This window comes from Carassius gibelio, chromosome A18 (assembly GCF_023724105.1).
Source record: "Carassius gibelio isolate Cgi1373 ecotype wild population from Czech Republic chromosome A18, carGib1.2-hapl.c, whole genome shotgun sequence".
NCBI classification, from domain to species: Eukaryota; Metazoa; Chordata; class Actinopteri; order Cypriniformes; family Cyprinidae; genus Carassius; species Carassius gibelio.
In genome coordinates, this window is record NC_068388.1 from 15,651,892 (window position 1) to 15,663,993 (window position 12,102).

General features: G+C 37.4%; 1 protein-coding gene across 4 annotated transcripts in view; it reads left to right on the forward strand.

Moving 5' to 3' along the window:
* The window catches only part of LOC127934619 (1-phosphatidylinositol 4,5-bisphosphate phosphodiesterase eta-1-like), a 68,509-nt gene that overhangs the window by 9,617 nt on the left and 46,790 nt on the right, over positions 1–12,102 (forward strand). Inside the window, exon 1 of one of the 4 annotated variants that reach the window (XM_052532116.1) lies at positions 6,941–8,072. The exons of the other annotated variants lie outside the window; for them this stretch is intronic. Within the exon in view, the coding sequence (XP_052388076.1) occupies positions 8,030–8,072 (43 nt within the window). The 5' untranslated portion in view covers positions 6,941–8,029. Of the gene's footprint in view, positions 1–6,940; positions 8,073–12,102 lie in introns of those variants that run through there. 4 annotated transcript variants of the gene reach the window in all.

Here is a 12,102-nt window from a genome sequence, read left to right on the forward strand (position 1 = left end):
CTGGTATACACAAGATGGTGCTGTATCTCACATCATGAGAATAATAAAGCCCTTGTGCTGGATTATGGTACTGAAAGGAAAGGAAATCAGTCCTTCTTGACTTGATGCTGTTTGTTTAAATGGGACTGAGTCCCCAAGGCCACATCACTGAGCACAAAACTGACAGCTTCACAGAAATATTATAGCAGTACCCACTACAAATAGCTACAGATGGTTTAAAAAAATGAAAGAATTTGTCCAGCCATGCATACATGCAGATTGGAGAGACAGGAATACTGACAGATGTGCTAAGAGCCAGGCTATAAATTCTCATTATTAAATGCTAAAGGTTATAGCTTACCTAACGCTAGATCACAGATCTTAATATGTTCATCAGATGCTTTAAATTACATTTTGACCACATTTTCCTGTGATATTTCCAGACATTTATATATATATATATATATATATATATATATATATATATATATATATATATATATATATATATATAATGTGTGTGTGTATATATTATGTGTTTGTGTGTGCTATGATTTCCAGGCTTGGAAATTTAAATGTAAATTTCTATATTGAATTATAATATTTATAAGTTATGCTTCCACAGTGCTCAAAAACATATAAATATCAATTAATAAAAAATAAAAAAAATCCATGAAAATGAGCGTATAATGAATATTTACATAAATATACACTACTGTGCAAAACTTTTGGGTTGGTAAGATTTTTTTATTTTTTATTTTTTTTAAGTCTCTTATTTTCAGGCTTTCAAGGCTGCATTTACAGTGGAGATCAAAATTAGAAAGTAATCTATAAATAATTGATTTTTTTCTGAAATATTGTTAATCTTCATTGCTCAAAATTTGAAGGAATATTAGCTGTTGGTATACTGTTGTTATACTAACATGTTTGACAAAATAACCAAGGCATTTCAACAAAAACTTTTATTTTGTGGAAAACACATTGATCAAAATTAGACAACAGTAACCACTGTTGCACCAAAGAAAATTACAATTCAAATTTTGGAGGGTTACAGGTGTCAAAAATAGTAGGAATCGTAGAGGCCCCTGCTTTGAATGACTTCAGCACATCTGCGGCTGCAGGACATCACTAGTTTCTCACACTGTGCTGCTGTGATCTTGGTCCACTCTTCTTCCAGTTTCGTCCAGTCTGGTAACTGTAGTGCGTTTCCTAGCCATAACTTTGTTTCCAAATATATTCCAGAAATTTTCATTCTGGTTTAGATAATGACTCTGGGCATTACTATTATTTCAGTGTTCTGACCTTTAAGGAACCGCTTTACCCATTTTGCAGTGTGACGGGGCATTGTCTTGCATGAGAATTGCAGGCAGATTGGGAGATGATTGTTGGGAAGGAACTGCATGTTGCTGAAGGAGGTTCTGATAAACATTTGCATTTTCTCTGCAATTTATCTGTATAAGAGGCCCAACTCCTGCTCCACAAGACACTTCCTCCTCCTCCTTTCACTGACTTATTTACGCACTTGGACTTCAGTCTTTCCTCAGTTTGATGCCAAACATAATGTTTCCCATCAGACCCAAATAAATGTAACTTGCTCTCATCACTAAAGTTAACTTTGGACCAGTTCTCCTCTCTCCACGCAACATACTCCTCAGCAAAGGTGAGCCTAGACTTTTGATTCTTTCTGTTGATGAGAGGCTTCATCACTGCAGTGCAAGGACAGATGCAAAGACAGATCCTTAAAGTGCATATTCCAGGTTAGAGTTGATGTATAGAAAAAAAAATGTAGGAACTAGATTTTCTTTAAACTTCTTTAAATTTGTTTTTGTGAGAGAATTTTACTTCCGCATCTGAAAACCGCCAAAACTATAAGTAACGTAATGAGAGGGAGTGTGGTCTATAGGAAAACAATTGATCGCAATGACAGTTCGGACGCTGAGAAACTTTTAAGTGTTTATTAATGAGAGGGAGTGTGGTCTATAGGAAAACAATTGATCGCAATGACAGTTCGGACGCTGAGAAACTTTTAAGTGTTTATTTACACATATGATGGACCACAGATACAATTATGGGGCGGCAGTGGCTCAGTGGTTCATGTAGGTTGTCTACAAACCGGAAGGTTGGTGGTTCAATCCCCGGCTCCACCTGACCAAGTGTCGAGGTGTCCTTGAGCAAGACACCTAACCCCAGCTGCTCCCGACGAGCTGGATGGCGCCTTGTATGGCAGACACCGCCGTCGGTGTGTGAATGTGTGTGTGAATGGGTGAATGTGAGGCAAATTGTAAAGCGCTTTGGATGGCCATGTGGTCTGTTGAAAGCGCTATATAAATGCAGTCCATTTACCATTTACCATGAGCCTGCTATGCGGCCAAGATAGCAGGGACAGGCCAGGATTAGAAAGAAGAATGGTCAGATGAGACTAATTGAGTTGTGTGAGGAGATCAAGGCAGGTGTCTTGGTGAGAGACCAGTGTTACCTTACAAATATACATGTTAGCTAATGATATGTACTAACCCGATTCCAAAATATTCGGGACACTGTACAAATTGTGAGTAAAAAAGGAATGGAATAATTTTCTAATCTTATAAACTTGTATTTTATTCACAATAGAATATAGATAACATATCAAATGTTGAAAGTGACACGTTTTGAAAAAGCATGCCAAATATTGGCTCATTTTGGATTTCATGAGAGCTACACATACCAAAAAAGTTGGGACAGGTAGCAATAAGAGGCTGAAAAAGTTAAATGTACACTTAAGGAACAGCTGGAGGACCAATTTGCAAATTATTAGGGAAATTGGCAGCATGATTGAGTATTAAAAGAGCCTCTCAGAGTGACAGTGTCTCTCAGAAGTCAAGATGGGCAGAGGATCACCATTCCCCCAATGCTGCGGCGAAAAATAGTGGAGCAATATCAGAAAGGAGTCTCTCAGAGAATAATTGCAAAGAGTTTGAAGTTATCATCATCTAAAGTGCATGCTATCATCTAAAGATTCAGAGAATCTGAAACAATCTCAGAATCTGAAAAACCATACTGGGTGCTCGTGATCTTCGGGCCCTTAGATGGCACTGCATCACATACAGGAATGCTACTGTAATGAAAATCAGAACATGGGCTTACGAATACTTCCAGAAAATATTGTTGGTGAACACAGTCCACCGTGCCATTCGCCGTTGCCAGCTAAAACTCTATAGGTCAGAAAATAAGCCATATCTAAACATGATCCAGAAGCGCAGGCGTTTTCTCTGGGCCAAGGCTTATCTAAAATGGACTGTGGCAAAGTGGAAAACTGTTCTGTGGTCAGATAAAATCAAAATTTGAAGTTATTTTTGGAAAACTGGGATGCCATGTCATCCGGACTAAAGAAGACAAAGACAACCCAAGTTGTTATCAGTGCTCAGTTCAGAAGCCTGCATCTCTGATGGTATGGGGTTACATGAGTGCGTGTGGCATGAGCAGCTTACACATCTGGAAAGGCACCATCAATGCTGAAAGATATATCCAAGCTCTAGAACAACATATGCTCCCATCCTGACGTCGTCTCTTTCAGGGAAGACCTTGTATTTTCCAACATGACAATGCCAGACCACATACTTCATCAATTACAACATCATGGCTGTGTAGAAGGACCGGGTACTGAAATAGCCACCCTGCAGTACAGATCATTCACCCACAGAAAACATTTGGCGCATCATAAAGAGGAAGATTTGACAAAGAAGACCTAAGACAGTTGAACAACTAGAAGCCTGTATTAGACAAGAATGGGACCACATTCCTATTCCTAAACTTGAGCAACTTGTCTCCTCAGTCCCCAGACGTTTGCAGACTGTTATAAAAAGAAGAGGGGATGCCACACAGTGGTAAACATGGTCTTGTCCCAACTTTTTTGACATGTGTTGATGCCATGAAATTTAAAATCAACTTATTTTCCCCTTAAATGTATACATTTTCTCAGTTTAACCTGTTCAGCACTGAACTGATGAGCAATTCCAGCTGCAGTGCTGAACAGATTCCCCACTGAGTCTCTGAATCCTGTCTTCTATTGCATTTGTCTTACATAGACAACCAGCCTTTTTGGACTTTAATGTATTAGTGTCACTGTAAAGCTGCGAGATTGTAGAAATCACATATTTGTAATGGCCAGTTTCTCTTGCGACGGCTGAAAAGGTCATCCTTTGGCCTTGATCTGGACTGCCTCCTTTTTCAGTCAACATAGAGCGGCCCGCCATCTTGCAATCTCAGTGAAAATTAGAGGAATGCTGCCAGTTAAATAGAGTGTGTCATATATTTAAGGAAATTAGCACCAGGTGCCATATAAACACCAATAACTTCTTATCTGTAAGTGTTCTCTAATTTTAATCAGTGTTGTTTTTTAAATATCTCAGTTAAATTTTTATACTGTGCTTCAGAATACAATTTATTCATGAAATAACCTTAAAAACTGCCTTAATTCCTGTTAGGATATAGGAGTTCAAATAGGACTAAGCATTGACCGTGAAATTTAAGAAATTGTAGGTTGTCCTCTCATTTTGATCTCTACTGTTTAAATTAATAATAATAATAATAATAATAATAATATTGTGAAATATTATTCAAATGTGAAATACGTTTTCTATTTTAATATATTTTAAAATTGTATTAATGATGTTAATTTATATGATGTTCATTTATGTTAAATGATTTGTGCTGTGGTTCGTGATTCTTTAGAAATCATTCTAATATGCTGATATATATGTGTGTGCGTGTGTGTGTGTGTGTGTGTGTGTGTTGTGTGTGTGTAATCTTATAAATATAATCATTATAAATGTATTTACTGTTTTGGTCAGTTGAATGCATCCTTGCTGAATAAAAATATTATTTTCTTTAAAAATGACTGACGTTCAGACTTTTTAACAGTAGTTTCTTCAGCTAAAAATTAGTCTTTTAAGTGTGAACTCTATAAAATAGTTCACAAAAAAACTTATTCAGTCACAAACAACTGGAAAAAATGTGTCTAATTGAATAAATGAATTTAAATTTAATTTACAAGTAGCACTTGAGACAAGTTTTTTTCGCTGATGGAAGATGCATCAGATGATTGATTTATATGAGTTAGGTTTGTTTTGGCAATAATCAGTCTATATAAGTACAATCACCATTTAGACCATTTACATATAATCAGCATTTACTCTGCAGTGACCCCTTTCAAGATCATTATAATCAGCATTAATACTTTAGACCTACCATACCCATATTCTAGTGCCATATATTGACATGAACGAGATGCAGTGGTGTGGTGGTGTGTTTGTTCCTCTGAGAGAGGCGTGATTGTTGTCTTGTGGCTGGGCAGTAGAAGCATGATGTCCATCAGCTCTGTGGGCTGCAGCCCGCCTGTCTGTCTGCTGTTTTGTCTGGCTCTTCTTGCTTGGCATGCCGTGTTGCACCGCTGCAGTGATTTACCCTCGTTCATTCTTTAAACGGTTTCCCTCCTCCCACGGTCAGAGATGGATCAGTCTGCCTGGAAAATGACAAAAGCGAGTGATTTAAGTTTATGAAACCTGTGTTTGCTTCCCAATTCCACAAGTCCCTTTTTATATTGCACAAGTTTCCAGTTTCCCCCTCTCAAATTGTGTCTCACTCTCTCTCTCTCTCACTGTTTTATAGTCATATGCTTGCTCGATTGTCTCAGATGGCTAGAGCAATAATAATGAAGGAAAAAATAAGAAATTGAGTTCATATGCATCACTAGAAAATATTAGAGGTTTAATATGATATGAATCACTTGTAAAATAAAACCAAGAGTTGCGTTTGTGTTTAAATTGATTATATGATAGACTTATATATGATAGCTTTGATTCCCCCAGCAATGCCTGGCCAGCCCAATTTCATAACGCCTCAGACACATTTTTTTTTTTTTTTTTTTTTTTGCCACACAATACACACATGAAGAAGGGTGAGCCCAGACAATATTGATTGTATTATCTTAATTCCAAACCAGTTTACAGCTCTGGTAATATCTACATCACTCCACATCTATCTGATCTATCTGAATCGTTCATTTAGACTTTGTTTTACAGTCAGCAACATTGTCCCATTTGACATTTAGCAGGGCACTGAGACACACACACACACACACAAAGAAAGTCTTGAACAATTCTGTCTTATTTATGGGAATATGAAACCCTCGAAGGAATCGACGAAGAGATCCAGACTTGCTTATATTTTCTAAGGCTTTATTTCCACCTCTCACTGATGCTGTGTGATGGATGAGTGTGACAGAAGCTTCACAGTGAAGTGCTCACCAACTGAAACATCGAGTGAGCATATTTAACTTCGTACACCAAACTGAGCATATTTAACAGCCATTTTGGTCTGGATAGAAGTGATTTAAGTATAATAATATTTCACAATATTACTGTTTTCATTATATTTTTTATCAAATGAAGCATAGCCTTGGTGAGCATAAGATATTTTTTTTTTTTCATTTAATCAGTCAGTCGATATTTAAGACTAAATGTTTAGATTTTTATACTGTCGAATGCATGGATTCAAAAAAAAATGTGGAATGTAGCAAACGAGCTGTTTGGACTAGTTTCCATATGCTTTTGTGGTGTATTTTTTATGTTTTGTTTTGAAGCTTGACAGACACTATTCTTCAGTTGTAAATGAGCAGTGTGAACATTCTACAAAACAAATTTTGGTTCCCGCATAAGAAACAGTAGTGTATTTTATCTTAAACATCGCTCTAGCTACGCCAAGGTCAGGGGTTTGAATACGAGGGAAAGCAACAACTGATAAATGCAAATGCATAGCTTGAAAGTAATGCAAGTCACTTTGGATAGTACTGTAGAAATTTAGAAAATCTAGAAAAAAGGTCATACAGTTTTGGAAGGATATTTTTTGGGTGAACTTTGCACTGAAGCATTTGAAAGCTAATTTTTACTTATTTAATTATTTTACAATTTGTGATAAATGTGTATTAGACCATTATGTGCCTGGGGAGTACATAATCCATAGCTGAAAATCTGTTAACACTTTCATCTCTCACATCATATTACCTCTCAGCACAGTAAAATTAAAATTTCAGCACATAGATCACTGAGAAACACATTATGACATATTAATCTTTTAGAAACCTTCCACTTATCTCTAATAGCTCTGAACCATGCGTCAGTGCACATTCATCTGCAATGATGTGATTAGAAAGTTCATTTATTATCCCAGGAACATGAGTTTAAACTAAATCAGATGGTGTTTTAATCGGTTTATTCTCAAATACCCGTGAAACAGATTGATTTCAAATCAATTGGAACATAATTTATTAATCAGTGTCAAAAAGTGACCCGTGTCTAGTTTACCTGAATTCTCTCTCTAACAAAAACAATAGTTACTGTTAGACCACAGTGTTTCTCTGAATTATACATTTTGCTGGAACAACAAATACTGGCCAGAGTTCATCCCAAAACGAAAAGTCTTTCATATATTCAGGACTTTATTTATTTACAGGAATTACAGGATATTTGGGGGTTAACTATTCCTTTGACTTCCAGATAAAATGACGCGCGCCTCAGATGAACTACGACTCCACAAGAAATGTGCTTTTTAGAAGAAAAACTAATCAAACTACGTTCCACTGACCCGTTAATCGCTTTCATAACACCCACATCCCCTCGTCTTCCCTCCTCCCCCCTGCGCACGAATATGTGCAGAAAAGAAGCGCGGATCTGCTTAGTGAGAAGATCAGAGTTACTGAGAATGAGGCGAATCAAGCGCGAGTGAGAGAAGAGGAGCGCGCGCGCCTCACTGAGCGGAGACTGGAGAGCGCTTTTCCGCGCGCATTGATTACAAGAATCAATTGGATTTTTTTTTTTTTTTTTAATGATTCATTTAAAATTTATAGCCAGTAAATGTAACCGCATACTAATTCCTGATGAAGGGTGTCCTGTTACAGATATGTTTAATGGAAGAGTGCAATGACACCTGCATTCCGGAGCGCATATTTTGTTTTCTGATCGTGGTGCCGAAAGGGATTCGGTCTTAATGCGGTGTTTACCTGTCATCAACTATAATGGCGGAACTGGAAGTTTTAAAAAATGTCAGTTTTGAGAAGGGTGAGTCATGCGTTACGCTGCTATAACATCAGTCACAAAACTGATTTATTTTCTAGCGTGTATACACGTTACGATGCAATTGTTCACTGGTTTTTATAATTGTCTATTTTCTGATGGGTGTTTTTTCTTATGATTAGGTACTTAACTCAGGGTATCCAGTTAGAGTCTAGATTAAGTCTCATATGAAGCATTTTAATGTAAGTGATGTTGGCAGTTAGTCTTTCTGAGCTGTGCTTGGGTTTGTACGCATGACTTTAAGTGAGAGGAGCTGTCCAGGGTTCTACATCGGAATGCTGTTGTACTCTGTGGAAGGGGGTAAGAGATGCCGCTCCAAAACACGAATCTACAGGCTGTGGCTAATTTAATTTTTGCTATCTATTTAGTTCTCAAGCTGCGAAACCTAATTTTCTGATTTTATAATAGCGGATCTGATTCGTGTTACTAATTATATTAAAACCATTACGGATCATTATGACGTGCGTTTCCATAGGTATTTTGGAGCAATACAATAGAATATGATTTTTACTCCAGCCTTAAAAGCCTTTTTTTATTAGGATAGGGTTAGTTTTTTTTTTTTTTTTTTAATTTTTTTTTTTGTGCCATCTGTGTCTGTGATCTGCAGTTATATTGGGATTTCGAAGGCGAGAAACCTAAAAATATGGCTGTGATTCTGGTATTACCAAATAATAGGATGGTGCTAGCAGTGCCAAGGTTATGGGTTCGATTCCCAGGGAATGCATTAAGTGATAAATTGGATACTTTTAAGGCAGTGTTAGTCACTTTGGATAAAAGCTCTTCTTAATGCATAAATGTAAATGTATACATGCTGAAAACCTTTTATGATGGCACTGATGGCGTGCTTTAAACAAAACAAAAACACTGTAAAATTAATTAACAAAAAAAATTGAATATATATACAGATTTACAAATACATCTTGCTTCTTGCTCTTGTTTTTATATCAGAAACAGGGTCACACGTGGTTGCATTTTATTTCGTGATTTCAGTACGAAATGAGATCAAGCATGTGTCTGAGAGAGGGGCGCAGAGCTTTAGTGGTGCTCTAGGCGAATATATCACCTCTGCCACTGACTAGAGGGAAACATAATGCTTAATGTGATGAACTATAAAGGTGTTTATGAGTGTCTAAGCCATGATGATAACCAGGGTCTCCTAGGGTCATTCCTTTAGTGCTTTCTGCAGTTCTTTTAGCCCTATGTTATAGAGACTTTGAGAAAGGATTTTAATTGTCATTAGAGATTTTGTGCACTATTCTTTATAACGGTGTCATTTATTATTAGTCACTTGTGTGAATATCAGTAAATTAATAATGCACAAATAAATTACATTTTGTTTTAGGATCTGTAATTGTAATATGATACAAAGAAAATTGTTTGTGGCACTATTAAAGTGTAAAATGCCAGCACAGCAATAATAAAAGCTGTTTCGTCCCTGCTCCACAGTGGAAAGACCTTGCTGTTCTCCTGTATATATCATGTCAACAGGTTACTCTCGTTTTTAGGTTTCTGTTTGTTTTTCACTGCAGTGACTGTTTCCTACTCCCCTGCAAAGAGAAAATAGGTGCTTTCCCTCTCAGATAATGATGATCCACTGCAGTATTGCCTTTATTTTCAGACCTTATCAACATACATCCGTCCGTGTTCCTTTCCTTTCCTTTTCATTTTTCCTTTCCTTTCCTTTCCTTTCCTTTCCTTTCCTTTCCTTTCCTTTTCGTTTTTCCTTTCCTGTCCTGTCCTGTCCTTTCATTTCCTTTCCTTTCCTTTCCTTTCCTTTCCTTTCCTTTCCTTTCCTTTCCTTTCCTGTCCTTTCCTTTCCTGTTTTTTCTTTCCTTTCCTTTCCTTTCCTTTCCTTTCCTTTCCTTTCCTTTCCTTTCCTTTCCTTTTCGTTTTTACTTTCCTTTCCTTTCCTTTCCTTTCCTTTTCGTTTTTCCTTTCCTTTCCTTTCATTTCATTTCCTTTCCTTTTCGTTTTTACTTTCCTTTCCTTTCCTTTTCGTTTTTCCTTTCCTGTCCTGTCCTTTCCTTTCCTTTCCTTTCCTTTTTGTTTTTCCTTTCCTTTCCTTTCCTTTCCTTTTTGTTTTTCCTTTCCTGTCCTGTCCTTTCCTTTCCTTTCCTTTCCTTTCCTTTCCTTTCCTTTTCGTTTTTCCTTTCCTTTCCTGTCCTTTCCTTTCCTGTTTTTTCTTTCCTTTCCTTTCCTTTCCTTTTCGTTTTTCCTTTCCTTTCCTTTCCTTTCCTTTCTTTTCCTTTCCTTTCATTTCATTTCCTTTCCTTTTCGTTTTTCCTTTCCTTTCCTTTCCTTTCCTTTCCTTTCCTTTCCTTTCCTGTCCTTTCCTTTCCTTTCCTTTCCTTTCCTTTCCTTTCCTTTCCTTTCCTTTCCTTTCCTTTCCTTTCCTTTCCTTTCCTTTCCTTTCCTGTCCTTTCCTTTCCTGTTTTTCCTTTCCTTTCCTTTCCTTTCCTTTCCTTTCCTTTCCTTTCCTTTCCTTTCCTTTCCTTTCCTGTCCTGTCCTGTCCTGTCCTTTCCTTTCCTTTCCTTTCCTTTCCTTTTGTGTCATGTCCTTTTCATCATTCTGCACTGTTGTTAAGCCTTTCTGTCTGTGTTTTGACTCAGTGTCTGTTTATTGGATTTTGTAAATTATAAAAGAGAATCCTAATTATCCATTAACTTGGTGTAATAATGTTAACTAAGAGGTTGTTTTGGGGGATGTACAGTTAGTAGCCCCTGTCTTAAGTGATCCCTTCAGTGAAGCAAGCTCAAGAGAATGGACACAACTTCATATTTTAATGACGAATGTAGTTAAGATCACCCACTCTGTATAAAAGAATAGGCTTCAGTTGCACAATTAGCACCACTGGAGGCAAACTGGAGGCAAATTTCCATTCAATGCAGATCTCCATGGCCATTCTTTCTGAAGTGGAGAAGATAGACAGTTCACAGGGGTACTCGTTTCTGTTCTGTGAGATATCCATATCAGCTCTGCACCATCCTTGTGCTGGGGAAAGGGAAATGGCAAAGGGGAGGGGCTTTCCCAATTGGCCCAATACCTGACTGAGCATCTCCCCAAACACCAGCCTGCAGAACAGTGCTTCTTTGATGTCAATACTAGGAACGCACGGAGGGAACCCCGTCAGAGCAGCAGTCATAAATATATTAAGATTCCCCACAGTTATTTTTGTCTGATGGATTGTGGGGGCTCAGTGGGGGTTCCTGCTGAAATCGTGGTGGTTCAGTTTGAGTGAAGGCAAAAATATCATCATTGTTTCTAATTAAGACAGAGAAGATGTGATAAGTGGTTAATTCCTCCACCAGCTGGTGCGTGGATGTTGTGAATCTGCCGTTCTCTCAGGAGAGCTCTGCAAGGAACCAGTTTTCAATAGTGTCCACCAGGGCGCTATCGTCGGTCTTTAATTAGTTCACATATTTCCCTCGATTTCTACAAGACGTGCCTCCAGCTTTCCTGAATGCCCTAACAGAAGGCTTTCAAATTAATAGAAGGTGAGAAATAATCTGTCTAGTATGTGATATTCGGCAGTGCAGACTTGCATAGGACACTTCTGTTAAGTGGATTGTTCAGCCAAAAAAAAAAAAGGAAAAGTTCTGTCATTATTTACTTAATCTTCTAAACCTATTTGGGTTTCCTTTTTCCATGGAACAAATAAAAACTGACTTTTTGAAGAATGCGCTATTCACTATTTTCAATATAATAAAAGAGAATGAGGACTGGAATTGCTCCAAAATCATAAAGAAAGTACTACAAAAATACCATGCATCAATACGACACCGAATCCTAAGTCTTCTGAAGCCATACGATAGCTTAATGTGACAAACAGAACAAAATGTATGTCTTTAGTCACAGAAAAACTTTGCTCTAGCTATCCTTGGCATGTTCATGAGTCATTTCAAGTCATCTTTTTTTCACTGAATTGGTTCATTAACTTCACCGAAATGATCTGAAGTATGTTCATGAAACAGACTGATCTGATCCTCGAGTTTATCACTGAACAACAACATCAGT